General features: G+C 63.3%; 1 protein-coding gene across 1 annotated transcript; it reads right to left on the bottom strand.

Annotated features, from left to right (window-relative positions):
- Positions 1–2,779: 2,779 nt before the first annotated feature.
- On the bottom strand, positions 2,780–12,290 carry RHPN1 (rhophilin Rho GTPase binding protein 1). Its single transcript, XM_027132342.1, has 15 exons — positions 12,147–12,290; positions 9,133–9,248; positions 7,994–8,122; positions 7,582–7,657; positions 6,893–6,970; positions 6,458–6,582; positions 6,202–6,368; positions 5,767–5,960; positions 5,265–5,421; positions 5,077–5,190; positions 4,543–4,737; positions 4,109–4,185; positions 3,750–3,896; positions 3,490–3,651; positions 2,780–3,121 (listed from the first exon to the last, which is right to left on the bottom strand). Exons 1-15 carry the CDS (start codon positions 12,225–12,227, stop codon positions 2,957–2,959), a joined length of 1,983 nt encoding a protein of 660 aa, XP_026988143.1. The 5' UTR covers positions 12,228–12,290; the 3' UTR covers positions 2,780–2,956.
- Positions 12,291–16,006: the final 3,716 nt, after the last annotated feature.

The raw sequence follows: 16,006 nt of genomic DNA, 5'->3' as shown, positions 1-16,006 counted from the left end.
GCACATCCCAGCTTGGAACTGAGGGGGCAGAGAGCACAGGGCAGAATGGGGCTGGGGCGCTGTTACGGGGCAGGCAGCTGGGAAGGGCCGGAGCGCCTAGACATATCAGGGCAGAGCGGATGGGCCGGGCAGGCGCGCGCCTTCTCACCCCCAGCCCCACTGTGTGCGGATACCCACGCGCCAGCCCGTCAGGGCAGCCCGCTGCCACTGGGGAGAGGACTCAGCCCAGGTGGGCCCTCGGGGCATAGCCCCTCTCCCAGCCTGGACAGTCCCCCGGCACACACGGAGAAGCCCCTCAGCCGCCTGCTTCACTCCTGGGCTGGGCCAGGCGCTCACACGACCCCAGGCTGATGTCGTGTGTAGCGGGACTCACCCTCTGGTGCCAGACAGGCCACTGCCAGCTTGTTCTGAGTCCTGCCCCCACGGGGGTGCAGTATTGCCCTCAGGGTGGGGGTCCTGCCAGGCCCAGAGTCGTGTCCATGACCTCATCCCCAAGGCCTCCTGGAGCCAGCCCAGGACTCCGCCTTTGGCCAACTCAGCCGTCCAGGGACACTAGGGAGATGCCAGGGAGACTGGGTGGGCCGTGTGCTGTATGCTGTGTGCTGAGGTGTGCTGGACACGGGGTGGCAGTACTCTCGGCGTCCAGGAACAGCTGACAGGTGCCTCAAGTGGCTGGAAACGTGTGGGCAGAGCCTCCGCTGGCCCTGGGGGACGCCGGTTGGTCCGTGCCCCACGCTCAGCACCTACTTTCCCATCTGGAAAGTGGGTTCACTGCTTCCTGGAGAGCTGGAGTTCCCCTCGATGCCCAGCCCCACCTGGCCCAGGAGAGCAAAGGCCCTGGCTTGCCTGAGGGCCGGGAGGCAGGCCACTTGTGCAGGGCAAGGGAGGGGCTGGGAAGGCCCTGGTGGGGCGTGCACCACCGGCTGTCCGCATGGGGAGGGTCTGGTCCTTGGCAAGGGGCCCTCCCCACCTGCCTGGGGCGAGAAGCAGGTAGCAGCTCCGTGCCCAGTCCCAGCCCCTCTTGGGTCCAGATCGGCTGCTGGAAGCAGGCAAGTTGCTGAGTCCTGGACAGGACCTGCCAGCCCTGTCGTCCCCGATTAGCGGGTAATGCTTCCTTGATGCACAGTTTTATTAATCAAATTAGTAAGTGCGGAGGTGACCTTGGCCGGTTCTGCTGAGAGGGGCATTCTCCCAGGAGGGCAGGTGGGTCGGGGAGGGACGCACCTGGATGCCCTGTCCCTAGGCTCCGGCAGGTGGCGCAGCCCTGCCATCCCACTCCGAAAGCTGCATGCCCTCATCACACCCACTTACCCATTCCCTCACACTCTCACCGCCCCGCCCACTCACTCCCCTGCCCCAGTAATGCTAAAGAAGGTGGTGGATGGCAGGGGCCAGGGCTGCCTGGCCCCCCACAGGGTTGCTCCTGCCTGGGGACCTCACAGAGGGGACAGGGATGATGCCCGGAGACGGGGGTGGCTGGGCCTTGGTCTGCAGGGGGGCTTCCTTGCTCTCCTGGGTCTGCTGCTCGCCCTTCCCCAAACCTGCACTGCACTTAAGCGGGCAGCGGCTGCCCCCTGGTGGCCACGGGGACCCCTGCCCCCCAGCCCTAACCTGCCTAGGGCTGCAGGCGGCACCCCGTCCCACCTCTCACTCCTCTTTTTGGGGCCAGATCCTGAGCCACACCACCGCGGGACCCAGGAAAGTGTGGCCGCCGTGGCCTCTGGGGGCCGTCCACCAGTATGCATGGCTGGGGGGGAACACTGAAGGCTCACGGTCTGAGGAGCCCAGTTCAGTGCCAAAGGGGCTGGGGAGGAGTCCAAGAGGGCTAGAGTGGGCTGGGGGCACCCCTCAGTGCTGGGCTCAGGTGCAGGATGAAACGGCCCCGCAGACACCTGCCCGAGGCTGGAGCAGTGGCCTCGGACGCCCAGGCTCGACTGCAGGGCGAGGACAGGTGGGGCAGAGCCTGGCAGGATGGGGTGGGGCCTGGCGGGGTGAGGGCGGAGACAGGGTGAGGGCGGGTGGAGCTTGGCCAGATGGGAAGTGAGGGCGGGAGACGGGCCTGGCTGGCAGCTTGGTAAAGGACTGGACTGCAGGTGCAGGGCTGGGATCAGATCTAGGCCCTCGACGCAGAAGGGGTCAGGATGAGGGAACAGGAGGGACGGAAGCAGGGATGGGTCCCCGTTCTGTCCACGGAGCGACAGTAAAAGGTGTTGCAGTAGTTGGCCTTGGCTGGGACCCCGATCAGATGGGAGGCAGTGCTGTGGGCACTCCAGGCTGCTGTGTGGAGGGAGGGGCAGGGCGGGAAGGTAGCTGAGCCTTCTCCAGCCTGTTGGGCGCCAGGTGGGCCAGCGGGAGGGGTGCCCAGAAGGAATCACTGGGGGCCAAACAGAAGCTTGGCTTGGGGCGCAGCCAGTCCTGAGGGAGGGTGTGGACAAGATATGGCATGCTGGGGGGGCGGGGGGATGGGGAGAGCTCAGCTGAGGGGCCTCAGGAGCCCAGCACAGGGGGCAGTGGGCATCTGGGCTGCAGGGACCCGCTGGCAACACGTCACCCCAGCCTGCCTGGCTCTCTGGGGACGGCTCCTTCAGGATCCAAGAAGGGCAGCCGGACACCCCCACCCGGGAAGCTGCCCTCAAGTGGGCACCCGGGGTGCAGGAGGACAGGGCAGCCCAGGGGCAGCCTCCTGGCACTTGGGAGTTGGGGTCCAGAGGCGACTGTGACACTTCCCGTATGGGGGGGGCAGCACCTGGCCCACATCACTGGGCTCGGACACACCTCATCTCACAATGTCTTTAATGGGCAGCTCTGGGCACTGGGTGGGGCAGCAAACTGGCCCGAAGGTGCTCTGGGGTCAGGAAGGCGTGCATGGGGTCCTCACTCCCAGTCAGCTGGAGCCTGTGCTGGGGCTGGGGTGTGGGGAGAGCTGGCCCCTCACTGCCGGCCTGGGCAGCCCGGCTCAGGGGTGTGGGGCTGGGGACAGCCTTCTTCCAGCCTTGCCCCTCTTGGCCTTGCGGTTCCAGCCAAGGAGGGGCCTGGGGCTGGCTTGTGCGGGCCCTGGTGTCTCCCAGCCACACTCCTTCTGGCTCCTCAGAAGCGCCCCCAGGGCTGGCCGGCGGTCCCCCTGTGTTCGGGATGGAAATGGGTATCGGTCGGCACCCTGGCCTGGCCTGCTTGTGGCCAGCCTGGTGAGTGCGACAGGGACGAGCTGGGTGGTATTCAGGGGGCACATGGCGGGGTCCCTGGGAGGGCGGCCATGCAGCAGGGCACCCCGGGGCCTCCAGGAGGGTGGAGGCCAGCTGAGGGGTGGGCTGGGGCCTTGTCAAGGGCAGGAGCTGCTACCAGGTGGAGGCCGCAGCATAGGCGGCTGCTGCCTGGAAGGTCACCCGAGTGCCCTCCTGGCATCTGCGGATGTTGGGGGCTTGGCGGAAGGCCCAGGGCCGGGGCCGGACAAGGAGTTAGGGACCACCCCCCCAGGGCCCCGGGGCTCACCGAGCCAGGCGGCTCGGCACCAGGCAGCAGCGTCAGCACCTGCAGGCTCACGCCCTCGTCGCCCACGCCCTTCAGCTGGGCTACCACATCTGCATGCTTCCACCACCTGCACGGCTGCCCGTTCACTGACACGATGTAGTCACCCTCCTTCAGGCCGGCCGCCTGCAGGGAGGCGGGGAGAGTCCCGCGGGCACCCCTCCACCTCTGGCCAGTCCCATCTTCCCCCTTCCCGCAGTCAGCCCCGGGGCGGGGCCCCTTACCGCGGCCCGGCCCCCTGGAACGACAGCCGCGATGAGGACGGGCGCGTCGCCCCGCAGCGTGAAGCCGAAGCCGCCCTCTCCTCGGGCCACGTGGATGGGCCCTGCCAGCCGCCAGCGGTTCCTGGCTGAGAACACGGACAGGGGCCCCTGGGGGCGGCCAGAGGTCAGAAGTCAGAGGCCTGGCTGGGCTGCCGCCCTCGGGGGAGCCCCGGCCTGGAGCACCCTCGCCCCGATCTCCACATTTGGGGACAGAAACCAGCAGGGTCTGCAAGGGGGCCGGGCAGGGTTGGGCCGCCATCGAGGGCCTGCCTGAGAACGCAGGGCAGAGCCGAGGTGGGGGTGGCCTGGGAGGTGCTCACCAGACGATGGAAGATGTCAGCCACCTTCACCCGGGAGAAGCTGGGCGCCCTGCCCTCCGGCCTCCGCTGCGTCTTAGCTGAAAGGGAGAAGGGGGAGGGAGGGCGTGGCTGAGCCCAAGGCTCTCGGCCCCAGAACCCTGGGAAGCAGCCGGGTGCGGCTCGGCCAGAGCGGAGTGGGTGACCCGAATGCAGCCCGTGCACACCGGCCCCTCTGTGGGCCACCAGCAGGAGGAGCCCCGGGGGGTGGTTCTTGGGGGTCCCAGGTGCAGGGAGAGGGGGGCGTGGAGCTGCCGTCACGGCTCCCCCGCCAAGTGCCCCGCTCCTCCTTCCAGGGCCCATAGTTCTGTGGCAAATGGCTGTTGCTCGCCAGGAGGCCTCCGCCCCCCGCCCCCCTGGGGCCAGGACACACCCACCCAAGGGGCCTGGCTGCTCACGCCGAACGTCAGGGGCCTCGGCGGCCTCACAGAAGTCGTCCTCGAGGTCGAGTTCCGAGTACTTGGCCAGAGAGCGCCGCAGCGCCTGGGCCAGCACGACCTGCAGCAGGTCCACCCTGCGCAGGGCCCGGCACACGGCATGCAGCCGCAGGGCCTCCTCCTGACCCAGGATGGCCCGCTTCAGGTGGGCCTTGCCTGCACGGGACAGAGCTGTCACACGCTGCCTGCCTGGCCCTTCCAGGCTGGGCCCCAGCTCCCCCACCACCAGGTGCTGCGAGAGGAGGGCAAGCGAGGGCTTCTGGGCTCATCCTGAGGGCCCGACGGCAGGTCTGAGCCGCGAAAGAACTGCCGCCGTGTGTGGCTCGTCCCCCCGCCCCCTCCCGACGCCGCCCGCACGCCTGGGGCCCCTGCTCCGGGCGAGCTGGGGACCCCACCCGCCAGCGCCGGGGCATCAGGGCTGGGGATGACAGGGTGGAGTGGGGCATTCACGCCCGCGGAGGCCCCAGCGCCCCGCCCCTCCCTCAGCCGCCTCACCCAGCTTCCGGCGGTCCTCCTGCTCCTGGGGCAGGGCGGGGCCCCGGGGCTCAGACGAGGCCGGGAGCCCGAGGAAGATCTGCTCGAGGGCTGGAAGCTCCGCCTCCGCCACCGCTGTGGGTCAGAGAGGGCGGTGAGGCGCCGGCGGGGCCCTGCCGGCACACGGGCATGCGGGGCGGGGCACTCACGGGCGCCGTCACACAGGGCCAGGGCCGCGTGGTAGTGGGCCAGGGCGCGGAAGTACTCGGCCTTCACGTGCACCAGGGTGGTCCAGGGGAAGGGCACGTAGTCCTGGACGGGCGGCTGGGCCATGGTCTGATGCACCAGCCGGTACTCGGCCGCCACCTGCTGGCGCACACGGCAGGATGGTGGGGCCTCCCGCGAGCCCAGCGGCCCGGGCCCCCACCTCTCCCCACCCTGGGGCTTGGCTTCGACCAAAGTCCCAGCGGCCCTGACCCATGCCAGGCTGAGCTCAGGGGCAGGGCCCCGGTTCCTGCCCTGATTGGTGTTGCCCCAGAGGCGGGGACTCAGGACTTCGGGGTTGACAGCCGGCTCTGGGGCCCTACAGGAGGCCCTGTACCCGACCCCCGCCCAGATCCTGGCTCTGCTCCTAAGCTCCGGCCGGCACCCTCGACCCAGGCCCTGCTGCTCACTGAGACACCGCAGCTTGGCCGGGCTCCCCGCCCTCACCTGGGCGGCCTCCTGAGCCAGGTGGAGCTGGGCCAGGCAGTCACGGGGAGCCACGGGGGCCTGCAGCAAGAGGCCCTCGAAGACGCACTCCTGGGCCTGGGCGGTCATGAGCTGCTCCAGCATGGAGAGTGAGGCGGGGCTCATGTCGGGGCTGGGTGCGTGGGAGAAGTTCTCCCTCAGGAGGCTGAAGGCCCCTGCGGAGGGGAGGGGGCTCAGGGTGGCACGGCGGGGCCACCCCACCCCCACCCCGTGTGCTCGGCCCTGGTTGGGGAACACCCTCTGTGCCCCACAGAGGGCCTGTGCGTGTGACCCCTCGGGCTAGGGGGCCATCGTACTGGGCCCCTAGCTCTGGCCACAGAGAAGGCTCTGCCCCTCACGCCTGGAAGCGAGGACCACGCAGGCACAGCTGGGGGGCCAGCCCTGGGCGGCTCTCACCCGCAGCCCTCTGAAAGGCCTCCACAGCACAGCTGGTGCCCTCGGGGCAGGAGCGGTCCTGGCGAGCCCCGATCTGGGTGTGGAGGGCGCCGATGTTGAAGAGCACGCTGCCCTTCTCGAAGGCCAGGGCCCGCTGCTGGGCCGGAACCCCCGTCAGCGAGTCATACCTGCAGGGTCGGGTCAGGCTGGGCAGAGCCCTCACGAGAAGTCAGGGTCTCAGAAGCGGCCGCCGCCCCCCGCCCCGCCCCGCCCCTACCAGTGGAACAGCAGCCCCAGGCTCCTGGCAGGGGTGACAAAGCGCGCCTCCTGGAAACACAGCTGATTGTAGTAGGCCGTGAGCAGCTCCAGGCCCGCCTCGCTCCGGCTAGGGGTCCGCGCGGCCTGCCGGGTGGAAGTCAGCAGGGTCCCACGGCCCCAGCCCACCTCATGGCATGCACACCGCCCTGGGAATCCCCTTGAATGCCACAGCCCCAGGAGAGCACCCCAGGGTCTAGGGGTAGACACAGTCACACCTGCCCTCCTGGGGGCTGCTGTGGACCACGTGCCACTCCAGGAGACTGTGCAGGGCATTGGGGCAAGAGACCCAGGCAGGGTCCCTGGGGTGGGGACAGGCACAGAGTAGCCATTCCCAAAGGGCCAGCAGCACCGAGCCTGTGTCTTCTCACCTATGGACTGGGAGGCACCCACCCACCTGCCGCAGGTCCTCCAGCTCCCGGATTTCAGCCTCGTAGGAAGCACTGTCCTCTCCAAAGTGCCCTGAGATCAGCTCCTGATTCAAAGGGACAGGCGCTGGGCTTCCCTGAAGTCTCCCAGCCCGACGCGGGTGAAGACCCGAAGCGAGGGGAGGCCCTGGTCTACACACTGACATGGGTGCCCCCCACCACAGATATGGGGCCTGGAGACTTGGTGATGTTTCTACTTGAATTCCCTCACTAACCCCACGAGGCAAGTGCTACCTGCCACTTGACAGGCAAGGACACTGAGGCCGAGAGGCGAGGCACCTTTCTGCCGGCCTGGCCGGAGTGGCGAGCTAGCCAGGGCAGCCGGGCTCACGAGCCCCAACAAGGCCCCAGGAACCGGCGGGTTTTCTCAGCACAGGCTCTGACTGGAAGAGGTGGCCCCCGCCAGAGGGACCCTCAGAGTGAGAGTCAGGACCCTGCAGCCGTCTTGGGGCCTCCAGTTCTGCTGACACCCATCCCAGGGTGCGTGCCTGTCTGCAAAGCCCACCCAATCCAAATCCCCCATAGCCTGGGGAGGCCAAGTGGCTCCAGGGCAGACCCCTCTCCTCTCTGGGCCTCAGAGTCTTCATCTCTGTGAGACGGCTGGACCAGGAAGCCCCAAAGACCCCTCCGAGCCCAGGGCGCACAGGCCAGCACTCACCTTCAGGGGCGTGGCCCAGTCTAGCTGCTTGGTCTCCTTCAGCCCCAGGGGGATCATGGGGACAGTGATACCTTCGCTAGAACCAGAAGCGTCGAGTCTGGGCTCTAAGGCTGGACTCTGCTGTCCCCAGTGGCCACGCAGTCCACCCGCTACCACTCCCGCCCCACGGGACACGCCTCTCCTCTGATTATGGTACATGTCCTTGCACACCACACACGTCCCACCACGCCCTGTCCTGGATCACATCCTCCCACACACACACACGTGGTGGGTGCTGTTCTGCGCACGCATGCACAGGCACCTCTGGGGCCGCTCCGCATCCTTGCACACATGCATCTCTGGGGCCAGCCTGCGTCCTTGCACACATGCACACACGCACATCTGGGGCCAGTCCGTGTCCGTGCACACACACCTCTGGGGCCGGTCGGCGTCCACGTTGCCATCGAGCCCCTCCAACTCCTCCTTCAGCAGCTGCAGGCTGGAGTTGACGTAGCTCAGCTCCAGGGCCACAGTCTCCCTCACCCGGGCATTGCTGGTGGCTCTAGCGGAGGCCAGGCTGGGGTGAAGCCCTAGCCCTGCAGGCGGCCCCACACCCCTGGGCTTCGCTGCAGCCCCTGCCCTAGCCTGAGCTCTGGAGCCTGCTCCCACAGTGATGTGCTGACGGGCCCAGCCCCCTTGGGGGGCAGCACTGGGGTCCAGGGCCCGCCAGATGACCTCCCCCTTCTCTGCAAGCCCCCGTGGTTCATGCAGACTCCTGTCCACGCGGGTATGTCGTGACTCTGGCCCAAGCACGTCTCCTTGGTCCCTGAGCTTCCAGGGCATAAGTGTCCTCCACCACCTCTCGCACCCCCCAGGACACAGCTCAGCCTGCCCTCCACAGCGAATGGAAGCCAACTTCCCTGGAGGGGCGGGGATCAGACCCTCTCTGTGCCTGCCAGTGGGGCCACAGGTCCAGGAAGGCAGGGCTGGCCCTACAGATGGGAGGGACAGGGGGCCAGGGCTGCTAAGGAAAAGGAGTGGCCCAGGCCCAGCCGAGCCCCGCCCTGGGGCTGGTTCTGCACTCACTGGCAGTCTGCACTCAAGCAGGCCAGGCCTCCTCCCTGGGCCTCGGGCCATCACCAGTAGAACTGGCGTGTGTGAAGGTCAGCACACAGCTGCTGGTCACCATGTGCATCTCAAAGGCTCCCACACTGCACAGCGGTGGGGACATCCCCTCAAGCCCTGCTCCAGTCCCGCACGGAACAGAACTCGGCTGGCCCTGAGCCTGCCCTTGCCAGTTTGGGCCACCAAGGTGGGGGCCTGAGTCACCTGTGAGGGTCTCAGCTGAGCGGCATGACTGCCCCAGACCCCAGTGGGAGGCCCAGCCCTGCCTCTCAGGAGCCTGAATGGGAGGCCACGGTCACGGAATCACATGTGGACCACAAGACCAGGCACCCACCTGGGTCACTGCCCTGCCCCAGGATGCACCTGCCTCGCAGGGGCCTCGGGGAACACGGCACTGTTTTCCCACGGGTCGGCCGGCGGCAGGTGTCCCAGGCAGCCAGCACGCACCTGTACAGGTTCTCGGCGCCCGTCCGCATCCTCAGCTCCCTGTTGATCTGCTGGTGGATCTGGGCCCTGCGGCTCTGCAGGCAGCCGTGCTGCGAATTTGCCAGGAGGTCACAGCCCTGCCGAGAGGCCACAGGTTACGGGGGCCGGGCCAGCAAGGACATGGCAGGGGGGGATGTGGCTGGGACTGGGGCCCCGGGAAGAATCTGGGCCTGTCCGGTGTGGCTCTGGGTCTCAGCAGCCCAGCCTGGAGCTCCCACCGGGAGATGGCCAATTACTCACCACACATCCTCCTGCACTTTTGAATTCCTTCTGTAACCCCCACGACCCATCCCGCCCACACAATTATGCCAGGCCACACACGTTTAATTGGAGGGGATGCCCAGCCGGCTCCCGCTGGGGCGCTAACGGAGAGGAGGCTCCCCTGGGCCACGCTGAACATTGCCGGGCTCCGTCCCAAACCGCAGGCCCAGGGTCCCTCTGCTCACAGGCAGCAGGCCAGGCCTCCCAACGGCCACCATCCGAAGGGCCTCTGCGCGGGTTCTGTACTGCATATGGGCCACCTGCCAGCCTGCCCACGTCCCGGGCCCCAAGCAGGGAGCCCTGCGGCAGGTTCCGAGGGTGAGAGGCTTCCTCTGGTGAGGGGAGGGGCTTCAGGGCCCCAGTGGGAGTGGTGCAGCCGCAGCTGCCACACCTCCTCCTGGCCATTTAAGGACCTCCCGTCTGGGTCGGTCACCAGCCCAAGAGTTGGGAAGGATTTCTCAGAACGTACTTCCTTGGGCAACGTCCTCTCAGGCTCAGGTGATCACCTGGCCCCCAAACGGAGCAGGGACGAGAACACGGTGCCTCCCAGGACCCTGCCCTGGTGGCACAGACAGGGGAAGTTTTATTCATGCGGGGCTGACGCTGGCCTCCCTACAATGGCCACTGTCTTCCGCAAATCTGAGGAAGCATGCCCCCACTGTCACACACAGGGCAGTTTCCCACCTTCTGGGGGCTCTAGTTTGTCCCAGCCCTGTGCAGGGGGCACCCTAAAGAAGGTCTCACGCCCTTGCACAGACAAGGCTCCTGGTGCATAGCCACCTTGGATTATGGCCCAACATCTCATCCACACTCCAGTATTCTCAGGAGAGATCAATCAGGGAAGACTTCCTGCAGGAGGAGGCATTCTTCTGGGACTTGAAGGATAGAAGGCTTCAAGGTAACTGGGGAGAGGGGACTTGTCCACATTGAACAATGGGAGAAAGAGCAATCAACTTGGAGGACTCCCTGCTGTGGGACCCTGGGCAGGCCCTCATCTGTAGATGGGAAGGGGGCTGGTGTCAGGGTGGCACCAGGATGGAACAAGACAAAACACGGCTCTCCTCTCTCCGCTCTGCTTGTTGAGTGTCTGTCTTCCCACTGGCCTGCGCCTCTTCTCCGTAGTGCCTCCCATACCCACTTGGTGCAAAAGGGAATGAGCAGAGGATGTGAGCAGTCTCCCCTCCAGGAGGCCTGAGAATTTGGGGACAGAGGGGCAGGCCACAGCCGAAGCTACATCCCTATCCCTCTGAAGGTCCAACTGCAAAGCTCCAGCAGGTTCTAAGGGTTCTGGGTGAGCAGCACAGCTGTCTGCCTGGGGAGGGGTGGTCCACGTGCCGGGCAGAGACCTCCAGCCCCGCAGGGCTGTCCCCATCAACACAGTTCGTTTGTCTCCAATGTCAAATGCTCCCGGAGAGATGTGTTGGAGGCGGGAGACCACGGCCTCTGAGCCAGGGTCCCCTCTGAGCTCCGCAGCCAGCACCCCCATGGCCTTGTGACCCTAACGCTCCCTCCAGAAGGCAGGTTGGCTGTGTGACCTGGATGGGAGGTGTGCCTACGGCCCAGTCCGCAGTGCTGGGCGGGCTGAGAGCCACACTCGCCCCCATTTCCGCACCAGGTGGTAAAGGGATGTGCCAGCTCGCCCACCTGTGGAAGAACCTCCACTCCGACGGAGAAGAGGGGCAACCCCCCACACCCTCCCTGCAATGGCCCTGATGGCATGGGTCTAGCGGATCCCCCAGAAGCGCAGAAGGAAATGGCATGGGCAGTGTCCAGAACTGGCTACGTGTGGGGGCAACTATGCCAGCACAGGCCTGGGAACAATCAGCAAGATGGTCAGCAGGGCCAGGCCTCACACCCTTGTGGGTGCAGGTGCCACCTATGCTTGGTGGCACCTGACTGAAAATCCTTGGGGACATGGATGCCCAAGGCCTGGCATAAACACTGGGGCAGCCTCTTGCTGACCACCTGGGGACAACTGGGCTCCCGGGCTGCAGAGGGAGGCAGCCAGAGCACCCTCTCCTTCCCAGGCACAGACTCGAATGTCTCCACACCCCCTCCCTTCCAGAGCTTCCCCAGTCGTCCTGGAAATGGTCCACAGTCCACAGCGCGTGGGGTCAGGGATTTCAGGAGGGGGCAGAGGTGCGGGTAGGTGAGGAGGGACAAACCACCTAGCTGGGCAATCCTCCAGCCATTTCCTGTGCCCACGAGGCTTCAGCCACCTGTTGCTAAAAGTTTCATTAAACACAGAGCTGGGTGCCCAGGGCAAAGCTGAACAGCCCTAGGAGAGAGAGGGCAAAGCTAGAAAAGGAGGAATGATGGGCACCAGGAACAAACACTAGGGCCACGGGCTGTCACTGACCAGAGCCCAACACCTGTCACAGAAGGGGGTCCTGAAGCGTTGGAGAAAACCAAGAGCTCCCACCTTTTCCTGGTCGACACAGGAGGGGTCCCCAAACGGGCTAGAGAGGAGCCCAGCAAAGGCAGACAGCTGGGCTCTGGCTCCGCACCGGGCCCCAGTTTCCCCAGCGATAAGCCCACCTTGCCTCTAGGGGCGAGCGAGATGCGGGGTTCGTCCCGGAGTCTAGCGGCGCGCTCGGACGGGAGAAGCCAGCGCCGACCCGGCAGTCCCGCGCCCGCCGGAGTCAGATGGCGACAGGAGCACGTCGGGTCTGGCACCCCACCTCCCGGCGCCCCCCGCCCTGGGGCACTCCCACCTTGCGGACGCTGCCCGCCGCCTGCAGCCGGGCGCTCTCCTCGCCGGCGCCCGCACCGTCCGGCCTCCCCTCAGGGACCATTGCCGCCCGCCGTTCGGGCCGCGCCCGCCTGGAAGCCAACGCTGGCGCAGGAACCCCGGGCGCACGGGATCCCGCACTGCCCTCTCCCGGAGGGGGTGGGAGGGGTGGCCCAGTCGGCTGGAGGGGCGGGGCGCTGGGCGCCGAGCGTGCGAAACTTTCCGCTGCCCAATCGGCGGCAACGGAGACTCCGACGGACAGCATCCTTGGCCAACCAGGGTGCGAGGGAGGTGGGTCCGCGGCCAGGCCCCGCCCTCCCGCGCCCGCGGAGCCCCGGGGGAATGCGGTCGCCCCTGGCAACCGCCGGCCGGCGGATAAGGGAAAAACACTGCGCTGCGCAGGGCCCCGGGCTGCGCGGGTTTCACCCGCACCGGCTGGGGGGCCTCCGCGGGGCTAGTCCGAAAACATCCGCAATGGGGTTAACGGTTTTGCTAGCGCGAGCGCCCGTGCAGCTCTTAAGGTCCGCTTTCCTGTCTCCGCGCGGGTACCCAGGCTCCGGCCTGGCCCCAGTGAGGTGCCATGGTCGGCCGTCCATTGTCACACCTCCAGAACCCGCTTCCAGAACCTTCCTCTGGAGCCCACACCCCAGAATCCTCCTCCAGAACCCACCTCCACAACCTGCTTCCAGTATAATCTTGCTTTCACAACCTACTTCTAGAACTGACTTGCCTCCAGGACCAGCGTGCTTCCAGAATTGGACTCTTTCCGTAACCTGCTCTCCCTGCAGGGTTGCCCCAGCGATGTGCCTCTGTCCAGGTACTTTCATAATTTCTCTAGTTATGGTGACTCTGCAATGCACTCAAATTTCATGTGGGGCTCACCTCACCTAAGAACACACCGTTTGTAGGGGCAGGAACACCAGAGTAATAAGTAGCCCTAGTTTATCAAGTTCGGATAAAGTTCCAGCTTGTCCGTCCTCACCATCTCCCCTCCATGCAGAGCCCTAGGCTCCTTCTCTCCAAACGTGTGCGCCTGATCCGGCAGTTCCCCAGTGCTAAATCCTGTAAACTAAGCTCCTTGGCCCACCCTGGCCATCTGCAACAATAACAACTCCAAAATAAGGTAATTGTTAACTCCTGGGAAAATAAAAAGTAACCACAGAATATAACCTGACTCAGCTGTGTATTTCAGGATGTCCTGGCATCTTGACCTCAGGACCATTATAACGAGTTTCTGTTAGGAAGAGGGGAGAGGGGAAGAGTGAAGAAGTGGGTGAGAGAAGCTGAAGCTTCATCCTCCTGAGGCAAAGTCAGTAGGTAAGGCCTCAGTTAGAAAACAGAGTTCCGGATGCAGAAGTATGTTGTTCGGAACTGTGGAGTTCAATACCAAATCGGCAGCTCAAAGAGTTACAAGAGGTCGCCCCTGGGGAGGGCGGTAGGGCACTGGAGGAGGCTCCTGTTTGGCTAATCGGGTCTTGTAGAGCTAAGGTTGGTGAAACTCTGCACCTTCTATAACAAAGCAATCCCAAAGCTTAGTTTTGGAAGAGTGGATGTCTAGAAATGGACAACAAAAAACATCCAAAATAAAAGGTAACCATTGGAAGTGAGAAGATATTTCTAAACAAGGTTTGAAATAGAAGAAAGAACACAAACTTCACATTACCTAAAAAATAACTAGAAGGCTTCCCTGGTGGCGCAGTGGTTAAAGAATCTGCCCACCAATGCGAAGGACACAGGTTCAAGCCCAGGTCCGGGAAGATCCCACGTGCCGCGGAGCGACTAAGCCTGTGCGCTACAACTACTGAGCCTGCGCTCCAGAGCCCGCGAGCCACAACTACTGAACCCACATGCCACAACTACTGAAGTCCATGTGGCTAGAGCCCGTGCTCCGCAACAAGAGAAGCCACTGCAATGAGGAGCCTGCTCACCGCAATGAAGAGTAGCTCCCACTTGCCGCAGCTAGAGAAAGCCTGTGCACAGCCAAAAATAAAAATAAATAAAATTTTAAAAACCCAGATCATCTTCAAAAATGCAAAGCAAGAAAAGAGACATTAAAAAAATATATAAATAAATAAATGCCCGTGACGCCAGGGCACACCTGCACAGTCACTGTCCAGCCCCAAACATCGGCAGGACACAGTGACCCACAGTGGTCATCTTAGTCCCATTCCTTTAGCCATCCATAGGCCTACACGCATGGGCTCAGGATGTAGTTGTGGCCAGTTGGGCAGGGGGGATCCTCAGAGGGCCCCTGGGAGAGCCCCACAGGAGGAGTAGTTTGTAACTTTTAGTTAAGGAAATAATGCAGGGAAACTAAATACTAGGGGAAAGAAGACAAAATTATATGCAAATGACATGATTGCATAATTTAAAATCCCAAGAAATTCAACCAAAAAGAAACCCTATTAGAACTAATTAGATAATTTGGTAAGGTAGCTAGTGTTAAGCTACGTTATGGACTGAAATTTCTCCACCTTCAAAATTCCTATGTTGAATCCCTAACCTCCAATGTGATGGGATTTGGAGGTGGGGCTTTTGGGCGGTGATGAGGGTTAGATGAGGTCATGAGGGTGGGGACCCCATGATGGGATTAGTGTCCTTGTAAGAGAAAAAGACACCAGGGAATTCCCTGGCAGTCCAGTGGTTAGGACTCCCTGCTTTCGCTGCCGGGGGCCTGGGTTTGACCCCTCGTCAGGGAACTAAGATCCCACAAGCTGAGTGGCATGGCCAAAAAAAAAGAAAGAGAGACACCAGAGTTTGCTTTCTTAGCCACGTGAGGACACACTGAGAAGGTGTCCATCTGCAAACCAGGAAGAGAGTCTTTACAAGGAGCTGAATAAGCTGGCACCTTTGATCCTGGACTTAGCCTCCTGCACTGTGAGAAGATAAATTTCTCTCCACGGCAGTACACGGTAAGTGCCGATGGGCTCTGACTTACACTTTTATACTGATCGACACTTTGCAACTATGAGCCAGATAGGCTATCGATGCGAACGTGAACACCCAGGTTTTCGAGTTGGGAGGAAAGTTGGGCTCTGTTCTGAGCCTCTGCAAGTTCCAGAGGAGGGCCTGGCTATCTGGAGTGTCACCGGCTTGCCCAAGACCCAGTGGCCGGAGAGAAGCCAGGACCTTGCAGCGTCCAGCACCTTCTCTGCACACAGCCCGTTTCCTGGTAGGGACTGACCGTGGGGAATGCCCCGGGTGAGCCAAAAATGCCATCAGGAGGAGGAGGTGGGACAGAGAAACCTAGAGAAAGCAGCTGATTCTAGAAAATTCCCACCTGGCCTGGATTGGGCCATTTTGACGGCTGCCTCGTCCCCAGGAGGTGCTGAAGACTTTGGGTCTGAGGTCTTTTGGTTCCGTGCTAAATGGTGAATGACTTGGTGAAAAGTGGCGGCACTTCTGTCGACCTTCTCTCTGGTCCCAAGTCTCAATTAGGGACAGTGCTGACACTGTTTATTTACATTTGCATTTTTTCAGAATGAGGGGCAGAGGAGTCAGGCTCTGGAGGCACGGGATTGGCAAAGAATTCCTTGACTCCTGTATTCGCTCACTGTTGTGGCATGCTAAGATTTTGGAGTTTTGGTGTGCGCCTGTACTTACAGGGTACGCAACATAAATTGAAGAATAAATAACCGTGAAGCCCGAAGGGAGCATGATATACTGCTGTGTGCAAGCCGCTTGTCTGTGACAAATGGCGTACCAGGCACCGCGGGACCACAGGAAGCCTTAATCAATGGAGGTAATAGCCGCCAATGCATCAGCCGTGCGGGTGTCACTGAGGGACCAACGCTGGAGAAGAATCAACGGAACGTGAAAAAGGAATTGTTTGTAAATACAATC

The sequence above is a fragment of the Aethalodelphis obliquidens genome, unplaced genomic scaffold, assembly GCF_003676395.1.
Source record: "Aethalodelphis obliquidens isolate GAN/ISIS:26980383/991018 unplaced genomic scaffold, ASM367639v1 scaffold41, whole genome shotgun sequence".
In the NCBI taxonomy this organism is placed as follows: Eukaryota; Metazoa; Chordata; class Mammalia; order Artiodactyla; family Delphinidae; genus Aethalodelphis; species Aethalodelphis obliquidens.
Note: the sequence above shows the minus strand (reverse complement) of the source record. Positions and strands in the feature narration are given on the sequence as shown.

Coding starts and splice junctions, on each gene's coding strand:
- RHPN1 (XM_027132342.1), bottom strand. CDS start 12,227: ATGGTCCCTGAGGGGAGGCCGGACGGTGCGGGCGCCGGCGAGGAGAGC. Junction 3,897..4,108: donor CTGACATCTTCCATCGTCTG/GTGAGCACCTCC, acceptor GGCCGCCCCCAG/GGGCCCCTGTCCGTGTTCTC. Junction 3,122..3,489: donor GTGCCGAGCCGCCTGGCTCG/GTGAGCCCCGGG, acceptor TCCCGAACACAG/GGGGACCGCCGGCCAGCCCT.